The sequence below is a fragment of the Rhamphochromis longiceps genome, linkage group LG12 (assembly GCF_057381845.1).
Source record: "Rhamphochromis longiceps isolate RC_006_pf linkage group LG12, R_longiceps_female_GT1.1, whole genome shotgun sequence".
NCBI classification, from domain to species: domain Eukaryota; kingdom Metazoa; phylum Chordata; class Actinopteri; order Cichliformes; family Cichlidae; genus Rhamphochromis; species Rhamphochromis longiceps.
The window spans coordinates 14208389-14226667 of NC_140568.1; the positions used below are offsets into that span (position 1 = coordinate 14208389).

The 18279-nt window shown below is 39.3% G+C and overlaps 1 protein-coding gene across 3 annotated transcripts in view; it reads left to right on the plus strand.

Moving 5' to 3' along the window:
• Positions 1-18279, plus strand: part of slc4a5a (solute carrier family 4 member 5a) — a 41305-nt gene that overhangs the window by 17483 nt on the left and 5543 nt on the right. For 2 of the 3 annotated variants that reach the window (XM_085424870.1, XM_085424869.1), the window contains exons 9-21: positions 1246-1403; positions 1497-1584; positions 5283-5437; positions 5739-5867; positions 6480-6654; positions 11344-11477; positions 13023-13294; positions 15514-15575; positions 15887-16078; positions 16840-16953; positions 17293-17454; positions 17601-17779; positions 17961-18033. In XM_085424870.1, the coding sequence (XP_085280996.1) occupies positions 1246-1403; positions 1497-1584; positions 5283-5437; positions 5739-5867; positions 6480-6654; positions 11344-11477; positions 13023-13294; positions 15514-15575; positions 15887-16078; positions 16840-16953; positions 17293-17454; positions 17601-17779; positions 17961-18033 (1893 nt within the window). The remainder of the gene's footprint in view (positions 1-1245; positions 1404-1496; positions 1585-5282; positions 5438-5738; positions 5868-6479; positions 6655-11343; positions 11478-13022; positions 13295-15513; positions 15576-15886; positions 16079-16839; positions 16954-17292; positions 17455-17600; positions 17780-17960; positions 18034-18279) is intronic. The other variant, XM_085424871.1, reaches the window with a different exon arrangement.

The following is an 18279-nucleotide window of genomic DNA, read 5'->3' on the forward strand; positions in this document are numbered from 1 at the left end:
TGCTCGCTGAGGTGACATCAAGTGACAGAGAGAGTGTGCAAACACATAACTCACTCATTAGTGAAGCTGATGCAGTAATGGGAGTTAAACCTGGTGACGCATGCCAGTGCCGCTGCAAAGGCGTGCTGATGTCGCTTCAATTAGGCTACAGGGCTTTGTAACTGACAAGTCAGATTATGTGTCATTCACTGGGAGGGATTGTGTAAAAAAAAAAAAAAGAAATGAATGAGAATTTAAAGGGTGCTATGTGGCCCACAAAATTTGTCTGTGACAGTCGGCAGGGGGGCCAGCACTGGTTGTCCGGTTCCGAGGGCTCTACTTATCGTTTGGCTAGCTGTTCAAATTCTATTTTGAGGTCTACATCGGTCGCATGTGACAACGGACAAGCGATTGTTCATTTTGTTACAGTGTGTATTTGCGCTTGTGTGTGCCACATTTTCTGTGTCGATATTGAGCTGGCACTGAGAAAAAGATGGATTTCACTGTCGGTCCATCAGTCCACGTGCTTTGCTCTCACGTGGAGCCACAGATTCGGGTTATGTGTTGTTGAAAAGGCTCTCCACTACTCTGTGTTATTGTGCATCAGTCCAATTTCCTGCCACACCTTTAGATGTAATCAAACAGGTCAGACTGGTTCACCATTTCGGGTCACAGGCAATTGTTTTCCCTCTCTGATTGTTTGTGTGCATTTCTTTAAGGATTTTATGCCCACTTAACTACACAGGATTGCATTTAAAAAACGTCCTCCTGGGCTAATCTGCCGGGTTTTGAGAGACTGTAATGACAGAATGAAACTTTAATGATCCCTGTAGGTAGATCCAATCACTACACCTACCAACACCGTCACAATAAAAGCACACGTCTCAGTTACAGCAGTCTTTGTCTTAACATCCTCCTAACTGAAAAATGACTTTATAAGATAAACTTAAACAGCTGGTTCAGTATTATTATATTATTTTCAATTTGGTGTCATACATGAGAGAATAGAAGACTAATACATTTTTTAAAGTTACATAAATGATTTTGTAAGAAGTTTATTTTCTGTATGTTCAGTTTAAACTATGAGAGCGCGACAGTAATACGTATAGGAAATTGAAGATTGCCACAAGATGCAAAAACAAAACAATTAAACATGTAAAATGAAATATGAATACCTCAGAGCAAAGTCTATAACATGTAGGAATTACACATATTCTACCATGCCGACACGATAATGCTGGACTGCGTTCTCCCTTTTTTCTGTAGTTGAAAAATAAATTCATGAAGAAGATCCCCAGAGACGCGGAGGCTTCCAATGTCTTAGTGGGCGAGGTAGACTTCCTCAACAAACCTTTTGTGGCGTTTGTTCGCCTGGCCCAAGCTACAACTCTAGGAGGTCTAACAGAGGTCCCTGTTCCCACCAGGTAAAAATCCCTACAATATGTCATTGCCCGCCAACCAACAACAAACATCTGCAGTCCCAGAACATACCTCACATTTGTTTCCTCACTCTACAGATTTCTGTTTATTCTGCTGGGGCCCCAAGGAAAGGCCAAGTCCTATAATGAGATCGGCAGAGCAATAGCAACTCTAATGGTGGATGATGTAAGTGCCTGTCACTGTGTGTTAAAATCCTTCCATAGCATGCGTTCTTCATTAGACTTGACAATCTGACGCTGACATTTCTCAGGAAACCTGAGCAAATAGAAATATAAAGATTCTTCACAGTTCCTTTAAAGGACATGTTCAGCGTTCACTGGCATGTCCAGCATTATGTTTGGAGTACGTCTGGAAGTGATGTTGATTGTTAAGCATCAGCTATAAGTGGGGTTTCTATTTGGATAATGAGTCGTTAATTGTTTTCTAATGGCAGCAGTATTCTCTTCCCTGAAAACAGTTTGAGCTGTTATTCTGTGTTGTGTCACTAAGTTACTGTGTGTCATTTTAATAGCAGATACAAACAGTAAGGAAGTGACAGGCTGTTATTTTAAAAGAGTCCGAGTGCAAAAGAAGCACATTTTCCATCCACAATTAAAACATGATTATAGGTTTGTGGCTGGTAATATGAAGCTGACCTATTATTGAATATTGACAATTATTATGTGGCATCTCAATAGGAGTTCAATCTCTCCTCTAGTGCCACACTGACAAGGCAGTGCTGGTCAAATTTAAGAGCAGAACATGTTTATGTGTAACGCTTTATTTAAACCTGTTCAAAAACCAAGATTAGGTCAGCAGCTGTCAGTCTCTTCCCGTAATACAGACAATATTCCATTAAGTAAAAACATTCAAATTCCTACTTTAGTAAAAAACAAACAAAAACAACAACAACTTTTTATTAAACTAATTGTTTCATCAATTATTTTTATAACTTAATTTGTTAAGTAATACATGTCTTAATAGTACCAGTCAAGATATTGGACATTCACACCTATGGGTACACAGCTCTGCCACCACACAGCTGCAGCTGTCATGAAACTCTATGTATGCGTCATTGCAATAGCATGATTGGCTCATATTAACAGATTTCTACTGAGGATTCTTTGAGTGCCATGCTTCTCTCCTACAGGCTCTCATGTTCAGTTATTAGGCTTAACTTTGATGACTTTGACCATGTCCTGTCCTTTCAGTAGAACAGTTTGTGCAGTTGATAATTATTATTTGCTGTAAAGAACTGAATTTACTCAATAATAATAACTAGCATTAGCATTAACCTCTGATTGGTGCTAAACATTAGCATGTTTAACTAAGACGGTGAGCATTTACACCACTGCACCGGCTAGATTTAAGCATGTTAATGTAGTCATTGTGCTTATGTTAGCGTTCTCTTACACAGAGTCAATAGTGCTGGTTATACACACATTCATTGACTCTATAACATTAGCATTACAGTCAAACTGTATTGCTAATTTTTCGTAATCTTCTTAATGGCAAAATGTCCTTTTGCTTGAAGTTGTTTTACTACTGTATGTGCCAACAACTAACTGTAAAGCATCTGTCCTATGTAGAAAATAGCCTGTGCAGTCATTAGCTTGATTTAACTCAACCAAAAAACATGGCAGCACCGCGAAAAAGGGCTCTGACTAGGGTTGCCAACTGTCCCTTAAAATACGGAATCGTCCCGTATTTCGAAACAAAAGTACACGTCCCGTATTGAGCTAATAAGGGACGCACTTTGTCCCGTAATACAGTGAGAATCAAAAGTAGTCTATAAATGTTTATGGAATTAACACTTTGTTTGAAAACATAATTCCCAGCCCCTCTCCTGCTTTGTGACCAATGAGCTGACAGCACACTTATGACAATTCGAGTATGACAATTCAGATTACCGCTCATCTCATTGGTCGAGGAAAGGTCGCTTGCAGAGAAAATACCGGAAGACAACAGATGACCACAACAAGAAGCATGGCCAACAGGGGAACAAACGCCGTCACTGCGGTGCAAGTCTCGGACGACAGTACACCTAAAGCTGGGCAAACACTGTGCGATTTTTTTCAGTCACGTTATTCAGCTCCTGCTCAAACTGCACGATTGACTCGCAGGGGTTAGAAGTTCGTATGTCACGATGTACTCTCACACTATACCGCCCGATGCTCTGATGCGACCTGAGTGCTCACACTGTGCCTCCATAACATGAAGGTTATAACAGAAAATCTGTCGCTCGCTCTCTCTGTCTTTCACTCACACAGACACACCACTACCATCAACTTTGCTAAATTGCTAATGAAAAACATGATCAGGCAGCTGTGATTGAGCAGCAATGTAAATCCAACTATTTTCACGGTTGTTGTGGTCGTGATAATTTTGTGATGCCACATCGAAAAGGCTCGGATGAGCTTTTCAAAGTTCTACAAGTTGTGCCTCCATCGCTTGTGTCCAGATCACACGCTGCACAGCCGTGCTGCTCCATCTTTTTCACCAACGTTTACATTTGCGCGTGAGCAGTGTGAGCGCCTGTGGTGACACCCTCACGAGCGATTGATGATCGGGAGCTGGTCGTGAGGTGTTAATCACTTCTCTTTACCCCACGTATACTACACGATGCACGATGAAGGCCAAAATCGGTCCGATCACTCAAAAATTGGCTCAAAATGGGCCTAAAACCGCACAGTGTGAGCCCAGCGTTAGAGCAGCAATGTTTGTTCCCCTCAGAGAAAGGGAAGAATGGGAAAAGGAAAACACCTGGCTGGAAAAAGTTAATATGGGCATGTGCAGTGAATATCAGCGCTATGTGGCCAGAAGTGTGATAATATAATTTATTTTGTGTAATAAACGACTGCAAGGATAGATGATTACAACAAATAGATGACTAATACATAAAAGTAATACATAGATGAATAATGATGATGAGTTAAGATGCGTAATCATGGGAACAAGCGGGTTTACAAACGGGAGCAGCTGATTAGCATTAGAAAAGCTGAAATAATACCTCAACTGAAGCCAATTGTACTAAATGCACTAAATGTGCACTGTTACAAGAATATTTTTATTTCTATTGGTTTCTATTATTTTAAGTTAAGCAGGACAGAGTGCTTTTAAAGAAAGATTTACTTATATTCTCAAAAGTTAAGCATGACAGGCTTCTGTTTAAGAAAGAGACCTGTTTTACTGTGTTAATGTTGTCATTTTGAGCTAAAAATAAATGGCTAAATGATCACTTGTTTCACATGTGTTCATATCACAAAGAATAGAATATGCATCTACTTAAATCAACTTCAAGTCAAATGGTTAAAAAAATAATTTCACACACAAAAAAAGAGCTAGAAAATTCACCACACTGGGAAGGGTGAAGACAACTGGGTCGCCCGGCCCTGGCCACGAGGTGTCCCTTATTTATTTTTCAGGGAGTTGGCAACCCTAGCTCTGACGCATCTAATGACTGTTCTACAGATCAAAACCAAGTTATTTGAAGTGTAGTTAGATGGAGAAAATCAATAAAGTACCACATCTACTATTTGTAAAAGATTTCTGAATGGGGCCAGTGCCCATTAGAACATTTTCACTGCCAATTAGAACCACTGCTTGATTTTTTTCCCCCTGTTGTTGATACAGCCTTATTTAGAAACATATAATGCTTGTGCACACTAATCTCTATGGGCATGATTAGTGGCTGACTGGCAGTTATTCTTGAATTGAATCCAGCTGAGGACAGATGTCAATATAGCCTTAACAACCAATGTTCAATATGTCTCCATCAAAGGTGACAGGCAAACACAGCTTATTAGGGCAGTACATACTTATTACTATTACCAAGAGAAAGCGTAAAACCTTTTCTTTTATTTCTCTGTCTTCCTCCCTCCCAGCTCTTCAGTGACGTAGCCTACAAGGCAAGAGATCGGGAAGATCTTATTGCAGGAATAGATGAGTTTCTGGACGAAGTGATTGTGCTTCCACCTGGGGAATGGGATCCCAAAATCCGCATTGAGCCGCCTAAGAAGGTTCCCTCAGCTGACAAAAGGTTGGGGATGTCTAACCGCCTGAGTAATACATATAAAGGTCAAAAAGCTGTAGTTGAACAATGAGCGATGTGCCAAGAGCAATTGCAAACTATACTAAAATCCTTTAGGTCGAAATATCGAGTTACAGAAAATTAAAATGTTCACTGAAAGAAAGGGTGAAATTGTGCCTTTCAGTCAGCAAGTACCAGTTTGCAAGGTTGAAACAGCTTATAGACAGACCATTCGAGTGAATAAATATATGTGAAAAAAGTTTAAATCTCATATTTGCTCACATGTGTGGCATGTACGTGTCCTTTGCAGGAAGTCAGTCTTTTCCCTAAATGAGCTGGGACAGATGAACGGCACAGCTGGCGGAGGTGGAGGCCTGGCAGAAGACGAGGAGATGCCAGTTCAGCATGAGCTTGGAGAGGAGCTGGCATTCACTGGACGGTAGGCAGCCCGGGCCGCGTGGCAAACTGCTGAGAGGTTTAGACTAAACACAAGCAGACTCTGGGAATTTGAATATGGCCTTATCAAAATTTGGCAGAATGGGCAAGTTATTTAAGCACACCTGTCCTAAAAAAATGCCGATACTTCCTTATAAGTAGCGTGGCTGTAGGTACAAAAGTTAAACTAATGTAAAATGGACAGTATTGGATTGCCAGTTTCAGCTGTGCCTGCAAAAAGAAAGAAACAAAGAAAATGGAACATTCCTTGTCTTGTTTTGTTTCAGAGTAGAAAATGTTCTATAAAAGGATAAATATGGCTTTATCCAAATCCAATTTGCCAATGATAGCCTGAGAGAGTAGGTTTCAGTGGTAAGTAGTGCTTACACTTTGTCAAAGTCAAAGCACAGAAGTGACTTTTTAAACTTGGAGAAAATAGACTTAAAAGCGAAAGCAGTGACCTCTCCTGCCTACAAGTATAGATGTCAAATCACTGTGTAAGTGATTCATGGATATAGTCTCTGCTTTCTTGCTTCAGAGAAAATACTGTGACATGCTGAGAGGCGGAGTGTGTGAAGCATCCTAACCAACTGTGTCGGTTGTTGTTGTGCAACAGGTTCTGTGGGGGTTTGTACTTGGACATAAAGAGGAAATTGCCATGGTTCCCTAGTGATTTCTACGAAGGGTTCCACATTCAGTCCATCTCCGCTGTGCTTTTCATCTACTTAGGCTGCATCACCAATGCCATCACCTTTGGTGGGCTCCTTGGGGACGCCACTGACAATTACCAGGTGATGCCGAGTGCCGTAATAACGATTTGTACATTTGGAGAAAGCACTGTTTGAAGTGCATTGCAGCTACTACCTTGCTGGAAAGAAAATTCGAGCTACCCAGATTGATAGTAAGCATCGAAAACAAAGCATCGTTTATTTAAATCACAGCATTTGTGACAATTGCTCAAAATCACCAGGGAAACAGCTGTTTGTGGCTTGTAGCCGTCTCTTGTTTGTTATTTCCCTTCTGTCTGTGGACTGCTATGGGATGAAAATAGCATTAGACTTAATCAGTGATTTGAACAATAAATCTTTATTTTTGTAATTTATTATAGATCCTAAACAAGCCCAAACAGATGGGGCAAAATCACAAGCTCACAGTTTTTGACATAAAAGGGGCCAATTAAATCCAGTAGGTGCCATTTCTGAAATCGTCGGGGTCTTAATCCTTTTCCCGAAGTATCAAAGCCTGGTGGGAGTTTCAACCTCATTAACTTGTTCATTAAAACAAGTCATCCTCCAAGCCAGCCCATAGCTTTGTTAAGTTTGAATCAAAATATCAGAAACATACACATGTCATATTTGACATCTCTCTGCTATTAGCATGTTGCTGTGCCTGTGTAGTTCATGCTGTTCTGCCTTTTTCTCTCAGTCCTTCTTTCTATGAGTTTGATCTTGAATCTCTTAATCTTTTTACTAACTATATACAAAAAGTTCTGTATATTGTTGCCTGTGTTCAACAGAGTAAATGCAATAACATTAACTGGTGTTATTTAGGGGAACTGAATTGTGATTTTTGTTTTTGAGAAGACATTTCATTTATTTGTCATCATGATGTTTTTTCCTCAAAGCAGACGTTTAGAGATTTCCTGTAATTTCATTGCAGATAATCAGATTATTTTTGATGTACTTAGCTAACGTCACTTTAAACCCCTTAATAAAGTTCCTTAACAAGGAAGGCAGAGAGCCTTTAAGTCTAGACAGGGACTGAACTCCAACTGAGTACAATTCCACAGTAAGTAAACATTACATTGTTAAAAAATCGTAAAAATGGTGGAGCTGCTATCTGACCGGTAGAAAGCTTCTGACAAACATTTTTTTTCTGTTTCTCGTCTCTTGTCGTTTGAATATAGAAATGCTCTTTATATATGAGGAGAAACATCCTTTTTAATTTATAGTGATGGCATTAATGATACCCTATAGGAATAAGAGGTTATCATATGTTTTTATGTTTTCAAAATTCTTGTTGCGACTGGAGAAAAGTTGATCTTGCAGGGAGACTTAAGGTAAGTGACGTCTGTGTGGGCCTGGAGACTGCACCTTGCTTTGATTGCTTTAATTGTCCATGATTTTGATGAACCTGGTTGTAAAAAGTCTTTAAAAAATAATTTTAACATTTTGATGGCTGGCAACAAGACATATTTACTAACATTAAGTTTTCAACAATAACACAGTCACATTAGTTAAAACACAGAAAACAGAACGCCTTTAGAAGAGCACAGTGAGACCAGATAAACAGAAACACTGGCTGTGATGTCACTTGTCATGTCGGCACAACAAGACGCAGATGAATGATTTTCTGTGTTTTTGTTCTGGCTCCCTGTGAATGAGGAAACAGCTGCACTTTGGCCTTCTGGTGGTCACAGAACCTGGTGGAAAATTCTGCAATGTATGTTTTATGTTATGCTATGAAAGAGAGTGATGCTGTCAGCACTGCTGTTTGACAGCATTGGCCATGAATTATTTAATATTACTGTTCTGATCTGTCAAGATGGCTCAGCCTTCAGATTTTTTTTATTATTGTTAAAAAAAATCCACAATATCTGATGTAATGCAGAGTTATAAGAGTGTAAAAAAAAACAACTTAACTGTAATTATGTATCTTCAATCTTGCAGGAATGTACAGTACAGTGGAACAGCAAAAACCTGACACATGTGGCCCTTCAGTTGATGCAACTGTTGTTCACTGAAGCCTCATTAGAAATGGTCTCAGTAGAAAGGTGGCTTTAAGAAGCCATTGAAAACAGGAAGGTATACAGAATTACACGAGAACTGGAAATTCAGTGGCAACGCATCTTATGTCATTATAAATCCAAATTCAAATCATTCTCCTTTTAATATCCAGCCATCTGTAAAACACAGTGGAGGCTCTGTCATGGTTTGGAGCTATATTTCAGCCAGTGGTGTTGATGAAAATATGAATGCAGACAAATGCCGTCTGATTTTGATTCACCATCTTCACCATGATAGTGATCCCAAACACCGCCTGTCTAAGCATACTTAGAAGTGCACAATGGAATAATGTCAGCCATGGATTGGCCTTACTGGAACATTGTTAAGGCAGTGTGGGATCATTTTAAGAGAAAATTGAACAAAAGGAACAATATCCAAAGAAGAGCTTTCAGTGTCCTTGAACAAACCTGGAGAACCGTTCCTGAAGACATTCCAGGTTAAACTATCAGATCTTAATGTCAGCTAATCACATCAGTAGTTCAAGCACCAAAAAATAGCAGAAAGAAGAATGATCCCTGCTATTCCCCTAATCAGTAGTTAGGCCAATGTGCGGAGGACAGATTTCCAGGTTACCTGGAATGTTAACTGGTGACCTTTAGTGATAATTGAGTAGTGTTTCAATAGAGAGGAAAATTAGAGTTACAGAACAATTCGTATGTATTTCAAGATGAGTGTCTCATAGATGAGTCTACTGTCGATGCATCCACTGGCCATTGAAGCGGAGCAGCAAGCGCAGGCAACACATGTAAACACAGGCAAGTAGCAGCAGTAGATTAAAATCAATGGGTGTCTGTTCAGGAAGTTCGAGCATAATTTGCGTGTCATGTTTATGAAGTTAGGTAAGATACATATTAAGTCTTAAGCTCTACGCAGCTAGTTTGTCATGTCAGTGACACAGTTTTCCTCTGTTTAATTTAGTTTGTCTATAATTAGATAATCTACTTCAGTGCGTCATGGTGTTATGTGAGAGAAACTACAAAACACCATCATCAGTTACATTTTGCTGCACAGTCATAATACAGTGATTCTGTTATTTCATTAATGTGAACCTCTCCTCACTGGAGTATTTGGCTTTGTAAATAGAGTCCACTGCAATGAGGTCAGAATATTCAAGAGTCGTTATTGTTTATAAATATCTATACACCAAAATGATATTGCACTCAAGACTGACTCAATAAACTATGGAACTCCAGAGTGTTCAATGACAAAGTGAACAAATTTTACTTTAAATTCTTGAAATGTATTAAAATTATTATTAATATATTTTAACTAAAAAGTACAGTTTTTAATTGGCTCTGATCTGGAAAGTATAACAACAATGACAAGTATTCCTCTTTGGATTTTTATGGATGTAACCCTTTTATTATATGCGTGCTTTATCTTTAGACCTGTATATAATTTGTATGAGGGGTTCAGTGGCGGAAACCGATATTACTGTCCTTTATGTGGACAAACATCCTAATCTCTACAAATTTTCAATATGAAGGTTTTGGTTTCACATAGGAATCTTAAATTCTATTCTATTTTATAATTAAATTCTAACTTGAAATGGGGTTTCTGTGACTGAACTAATCTCCTACTCACTGTAACTCCTCCACTGTCTCCTTTTGTCTTTATAATTATTATTATTTATTTATTTATTTTTTTGTCTTGTTTTGTTTTGTTTTTACTTTTTATGATTACTCTACAATGTCCTTTAAGTACTTTCTGTTTGTTAAAAAGGAAAAAATGCTAATAAAAAGAGATTTGCAAAAAAAAAAAAAGTACTGTTTTTAAATTTAATGTTGCAGAAACAACAAAATAATTTCTAGCGCTCAGTGGATCTGCGCTCGACAATGCAGCCTAGGCGGAGTAGTCGAACGCAGATCCACTGAGCTCTCAACACAGACAGCATCGTCAGAAGAAAAGTTGATAAAATAAATTAAACATTTTGTATTGTTCGATACATATGTGTACCGAACCGAAAGCACTGTATCGAACGTATATATATATATATATAAGAGAGCTTGTGCTGGGATGCCATCTGGTCCAGCTGCCATCCATGTGTTGTCTGTGAAGGTTCTCAGTCATCCAGGTCATCGTAGTCAAAGGAGCTTGCAAAGTAAAGCGTCTGGACTTCTTTAAGTTGCTTGAAGACGTTTCACCTCTCATCCGAGAAGCTTCTTCAGTTCTAAGTTAGAACAGATGAGAGGTGAAACGTCTTCAAGCAACTTAAAGAAGTCCAGACGCTTTACTTTGCAAGCTCCTTTGACCATCCATGTGTTGATTTTTCTGACATGTTCTAGTTCATTGTGAGCTGTTCTCTTTTTTCTTGTTAAGCATCAATATCTTTGCACCACACAAAAACAAACTGTCATTGACAAAAACACAGGTCCAGGCAGAAATAACTCCAGATTAGTGCTTTGACTTGCCTATATTGCTTCCCTGTGAAGCCTTTTGCATTATGTCTAATGCTCTCAAACACAGCAGTTGCTATCACCTTTCTCCCACCAACACACAAAGAAGTCTTTGTTTTTTTGTTACTCTGCTCTCCTTCTCGTCTTGAATTGCTGTCTTAATCAGCAACAGAACACTTTGCGATTTTTAGTCACCTGTTAATTTCACAAATTGGTGTGGGAATCTCATTCCACAGCAGCACTTATTTCAACCCTATTACCTCTCTTTCTCTCTGTCTCTCTCTCTCTTTGCCAACAGGGTGTGATGGAGAGTTTCCTGGGTACAGCCCTGGCTGGTTCTGTCTTCTGTTTCTTTGGTGGTCAGCCCCTCATCATCCTCAGTTCCACTGGACCCATCCTCATCTTTGAAAAGCTGCTGTTTGAGTTCAGCAAGTGAGCTGCTTTAGAGCATAGTAGATTTATATACTGGGAAGGTTCATGTTCTGAAGAGACCTCAGTAATGTCAGGAGTAAACATCTCATCTCACCACATTATTATGTTTACGGTTTGCATTAAAATCATTTTAGGTTGAAGAGTTTCAGTTGAAATGCTATGTGCAGTATGTGGGAGCATATGTATGGCTTTATTTACTTCAGGCTGAATGCAAATCCAAATTTCTGAAATGCTGCAGAAAGAAGAAGATGAAGAAAAAAAGGATTAATGCCTTGATTCTAATTTGCTGGTTACTTTAACCAGAAAACAGCCAGAGAAGCGCTTTTGCCATTCTGATCTTTGCTCTGACTGCAGTTCTGCTGAAGTAATGAGTTCAGCTACCATTAAATACCAACCCTCAAATCCACTTTGCAATCACTTGTACTTACCTCAATTTATATTGACAGCCCTGATACCACAGAGTATAAATGTAAACACAGCCTGCTACATAGTGTTTGTACTGAAACAGTGAACTATTTTTAAGTGTGAACAAAAACAAAATGTTAACCAAAAATCAAACTTTCTTTATTGTCACTGTGAAAAATTCCAAGAGGTATATTTGTTTATACGAAATATTTGTTTGCATGAAACAAACTAGGTCAAGTAGATGACATCCCAGCCTGATACATACTGATGCGCCCAAAAATACCAGCGCTTTAGCTGGTGTTGTATTTTTCTGAGGATTCTGCAAAATGTGGTCCTATACAGAGCCAGCGTTCCAGAGACAGCTTTGAGATTTCAGTATGTTAGTTTGTATGTAGAGGGTTTGTTAACAAGACAGCATGACAGATGTGAAAAATGCAGTCACCTGTATTTAAAGGTGAGATAAAGATTGACAATGAGTGTGATCCGATGCCTTCGTGCAGATGATGCATGTAATAATGTAGTAATCGTTGATAAACGCTCATGGGTCAGAATATCAGCTTGTTGATGGCCATTAGGGCTGGCGTGATGCAGTGACACAGTGGTCCTTCTCAAAGATTAAATAACATTAGTGGGCTTCCACATGAATGCTTATCTAACTTTATCACATTTAACTGTGTAAAAACTGAATAAACTTGGAAAAACAATCAACAGTTTAAATATACAGAATTATAACCAGTTTGAATGTAATAAATTAAAAAAAACATTAATTAAAACTTTTTTAAACTTGTGTAGATTTAATTGTGGAAAGAATTATAATTATATGCATGCAAAGTATATATGCATGATAATAGATCTATTTTGTGCATGTGACTGATAAGATGATGATATAAAGAAGGAAGGATAAGAAGTCCAAACCGAGTCCTTCTTGTTTAGTTGGTGATTTTGCTCGCACATATCATGTGTTTGATGACTCAAGCCTTGATATTTGTCTGTAAACACTCCAAGCACGGTTGTTTTTCCCCATCAAGCTGCTCTATATTCACAGATAATGTACTGTTTGCACAAAACTGGACATCTTTGTGTTCTGTGCCTAAATTCATCATTGCTCCCACCTGTTTTTCTGACCTGTCGCTTCCACAGGAGCAACAGCATAGATTACATGGAGCTGCGTCTGTGGATCGGCATGCACTCGTGCCTACAGTGTTTCATCCTCGTAGCTACAGATGCCAGTTACATCATCAAATACATGACGCGTTTTACTGAGGAGGGCTTCTCCAGCCTTATATCCTTCATCTTCATCTCTGACGCCATCAAGAAGATGGTGGGCGCCTTCAAATATTATCCCATCAACACAGACTTTAAGCCCGACTATGTCACCACCTACAAGTGCGAGTGCCTGGCCCCAGACCCGAGTGAGTTCACCCCTTGACTCAGGGATAGAGAGAAAAGGGGGATTATTAGTCTCATTGGACTGACATGACAGGCACATTACAGAAGCAAACGCATGTGTGTGTTCACTTTATCAACAGCTTTATTTGAGAATGCCGTCAGCTTTAATGTCTTGACTTCATTGGTTTAATTATTACTTATGACAATATGTGAATAAATGCAGTACAGCAAACTAAATAACTTTAATTATGCATAGGGCTCATGATAGGGTCATGAAGCAGGATTTATTAACAAGATCTGTTGATTGTTGACAAGAAAAGAAATTATCACTCAGTGTTATTGTGAATTTTATTTATCTCAGCTTTGGTACTTATTTCACAGTTAAAATATTTAAACTAATTTCTCACGTATATCAGAAAAAAGATTTCAAATGAATGGCTGTCGAGGTAATAATGCGCATCAGTTTTTAGTCGATCAGGTAATAATGAAACGTTTGCCTGCTACAAAGAAACGTTAGATCTTTTTTTTTTGTCCACTGGTTTCCTTTGCAGTGTTTGCTCACTGACAGAGCGTTCACTTTAATGGCATACATCATTAATGTGTCTCCTAGCAGATGCCTATTTTAAGCTGCTACCAGTCCACATTATTTAGCACACCGAAGATTAAATTATACTGTTTTAGCTGTTTTTGACCATCTATAGCTGTACAGGCATATCAAGCATATGTTGGAGGCAACTTATTACAACTATTAACATCACACAGAGAGGACTGACAAATAACTACACTATAATAGGTCTGTGGATGTCTTTGTCATCATTTCTTTATAACCATACTTGTGATGATATCTGGAGTAGAGTTATAATAGTTTTGTATTTTCTAATTACTATTTATTTTTATTTCATTTTCACCTTTTGGTTGCGATTTAGTGTAGTCATTTCAGCAGTATTGTTATTGTTTGAAAATGCAAAGTTTTAGTTTCCGTTTTAGTCTTTATAATTAGTATTACTGTCTGGGGGAGGCAGACAGGGGCGCCACCGGGAAGGGGTTGGGGTGGTGGCGGTCCTATGTTGGTAATAATGTAATAAGTTTGCAGAAAAGCTGGTGCCAATCCATGGACAGATCACTGGTGCATCTCAATGCCAACACAGAGACAGGCAACAGTTCACACTCTTACCTGATCCAACACTTATCTGTCTTTATTGAATAAGTTTCATCAATCAGTCAATTAAAGCAGATTTTTATGCATTTCAAAATCTTAATTGTTTTTTATATGTACCTATTTTCAGTGATATCAGCTATAATAGCAGGAAATTAACTAGGCATATCATTCTTTTTTTCTGTTTTTGCCATCTTTTTCAAGTAACCTACATTTGACAGCAGCATAATGAAAATGGAAAGTTCTGTTTTCGGTGTGCCACCCCAATATGTTTGGTGCCCCCCATATGGCCACGCCTACAAAACAAATCTGGAGCCCCCCCGATGTAAGAGGCATGATTTAGGAAAATCAGTACAGGTATTGCAAGAAAATACAAGCAACTTTTTAACCCTCTCAGGCTCAAATTAAACTTTTTGTTGCTAATGCACAACCAAGTCCTGCAGTGGTACTTCTGAGTAATCAGGTTGTTAGTTTTTAACTGTTGCAAATCGGCAACGCCTGCCTTGAGAGGGTTAAAAGCGGTTGACTCGCAGTCCTGTAGATATACAGAGCCTCAAATATACCACTAAAACGAAGTATATTTCCTCTAGATTTTTATTTTATTTTACTTCATTTTTTGAAGTTCACAAAATCGCTTCAGAGAGTTTTGATTTTTTTAAAAAGTGATTTAGTTTAGTTTTCTTTTTTTGTTTGTTTTTGTTTTAGTTAATTATAGTAACCTTGGTCTGCAGTGCTGAACAACAGCTTTATTCTTCTTGGGTTGGGGGGTTTGATGATGGTAATCTACCCACCTTTTTTCAAGTGCAGGTAATTTGCAGTCATTTCTGCAGACATTGATTTCTGTAACTGATTGTTATCCTTTTTTGCTTTTGCCATGCACAAACAATTTGGCTGCCGTCTCTTGCAAGTGAGTACCCCTTTGTCTGTCTGCATGAGACTCGGAGTGCTCTCTGTCCAGCTGCTGGATTCTCATTATATTTTGCGTTTCTTCTTTCCTCCCCTTTTGTTTTCTTCATCACCCCATCTACGCTATCTGACTCATTACCTGCCTCCTCCCTACTCTCTCTCTCCCCAATCCGTGAACAGTGGCTGCAATGATCTTCAATGGTTTAGCTCCAATGCCAGATAACAGCTCTAGTGTCTCTGGGGTGAGTGCTTGCTTTCATTAAATGTTTAATTTTCTACTTTTTGTTGTTGCTATATTTCAAGATAAATGTCCACAGAGTTGGCGACATTGCAGCTGCAGACATGCTTTGTTTACAGCTAACCCAGGTGTCAGCTCTGTCTCTAAAAAGAAGTCGCTTTCCCTCCTCTGTGTCTGTGTCTCTCCATCAACCCCACTGACCTTTCACTATTACTAACTTTACATCTGCGCCGACAATTTTTCGCTCTCTACGTGTCTTTGTCGAAACACTACGCTCTTCTTCATCCTCTCTTACTGCTGCCAACACCATCCCAGTTGAATGTGACAGCTCTGGACTGGAGCCAGCTGAGCAAGAAGGAGTGTGTGAAGTATGGAGGCTCTCTGGTGGGAAAGTCCTGCAAGTACGTCCCCGATCTGGCCCTCATGTCCTTCATCCTCTTCTTTGGCACCTACTCCATGACCGTCTCCCTCAAGAAGTTCAAGTTCAGCCGCTACTTCCCAACCAAGGTGGGTAAACTATCTGTCAGGTGGAGGTAAGAAGAAACTAGACTGAATACATGTATGTAAACAGTGAAGCTGCAAGTAGAGGTAGTGAAGTTAGATGTATTTAAATACCTGGGATCAGGTATGGACAGGATTAAATATGAGCATATCAGAGGGACAGCTCAGGTTTAGCGGTTTGAAAAAAGTCAGAGAAGCAAGCCTGAGATGGTTTGGGCATGTGCAGCAGAGTGATAGTGGATATTTTGAACAAAGGATATTTGATATGGAGCTACCAGGCTGGAGGAAAAGAGGAAGATCCCAGAGAAGATTCATGGATGTAGTGAAGGAGGACAGGAAGCGGATTGGTGTGACAGAAGAGAACACTATGGTGAGATGGAGGCAGATGATCTGCTGTGGCTGAAAGAAGAAGAAGAAGATAGTATAAACAAAAAAATGGCTGCCAGGTTTTTGAAAGTGTTAGATGTTTTTGGGCAGAAAACCTAGCTATTAGATCATTGTTCTTCCTTTTTACCTGCACAGCAACTCTTCTAGCAGGAAGTGGAGAGCCAACCAGACAAAGAAGTAATTCTTCTTATTTTGCTATATTCCTTTTTCAGACACCAGGATTACATTTGACTAAAGTGAAACTTGGCAGGCTACTTTTTCTTTTCAGTATTTATAAGCAGCTTCCTGCCTATTAGACCTCGGAAGCATCTCATCTTTAAGTTCTGCAAATGTTTATCTTTGTAATACAGACTGTTCTCTTTTTCTGTGTTTGGCACCAGCTGAGGAAACTCATCAGTGACTTCTCTATCTTCATGTCCATCATGACCTTTGTTGGGCTGGACATGTTAATGGGACTCAAAACTCCCAAGCTTATTGTCCCAACAGAATTTAAGGTAATTTCCAAACTGTTTATATATAGAAGAAAACAAGTAAAAAACAATTTCCAAAATGAGCAGCTCTATGACATGTTGCTGTATTGGGGACTGGTAGGGAATTTTGAATGGAAACATGAACATTTTGGATAACAAACGTGCTAAGAGTTAGAGAAGACGATCCATGCTGCCGTTATATCTGTTAGCGTTGCAGGGATGCACTTTGACTTTCTACAGATTGCATTAACTCTCCACAACAAAAGAACTTCATCACACTGGCTTAAAATTATGTTCCAATAATGATCTTGTGGAACTGAATCCTCGCTTTTAATAAAAATAAAGCTGCCTTTCATTTAACAGCCAACTCGACCGGGTCGTGGCTGGCTTGTGATGCCTTTTGGGAAGAATCCATGGTGGGTGTATCTGGCCAGCTTTGTGCCCGCCCTGCTTGTCACCATCCTCATCTTCATGGATCAGCAGATCAGCGCTGTCATTGTTAACCGCAAGGAGAACAAACTTAAGGTAGGTGTGCAACCAGTCAAATCAACATCAAAAGCCAAAGTAACAGTCACAAAACAGCGCTATAAATTCAGACAGAAGCCTATCGACTCACAGCCTGCCCCTTATGAGGTTGCTTTTAATAGAAATGATCTTTGTTTGCCCTGCAGAAAGGCTGTGGCTATCACTTGGATCTGTTCTGGGTTGGAGTCCTGATGGCCACATGCTCCTTCTTGGGTCTGCCCTGGTACGTGGCTGCCACTGTCATCTCTATTGCTCACATCGACTCTCTGAAGATGGAGAGTGAATCGAGTGCTCCAGGAGAGCAGCCGCAGTTCCTCGGGGTCAGGTAGCGTAAAAACAAAGAGCTCAGAAATAAAAAGGAAAGTGCAGTTTGTCAAATAGGCCGCCACTACCGACATCGCAGAGCTACAGAACCACTGTCCTAAATCCTTTGTAGCTGACGTAGATGAGTGCATTGTGAAACTGACTTGACGCTCTCTTGTGTCCCGTCAATGTCAAACATACAGAGAACAAAGAGTGACAGGCATACTGGTGTTCGTTCTCACTGGAGTCTCCATCTTCCTTGCTCCTGTACTTAAGGTATGAGGTGCATAATGGATTTTTTTATTTTTGTTTTTGTAATTGTTATATGAGGCTTTTTTTCTTTGCTGTTTCCTCAAGATTTGTTTTTATTATCTGCAAAACTCAAGATGCTCACTACAATGAATCAATAAATTATGTTAAACAAATTTCAGGTACCCACATTTTGAAGCCTCCATATTAGTTTTTCAGTTGCCCTGTTTGGGTGGTTATTAGCTTGGTTAGAGCTGTGTCTACAAACTCTAC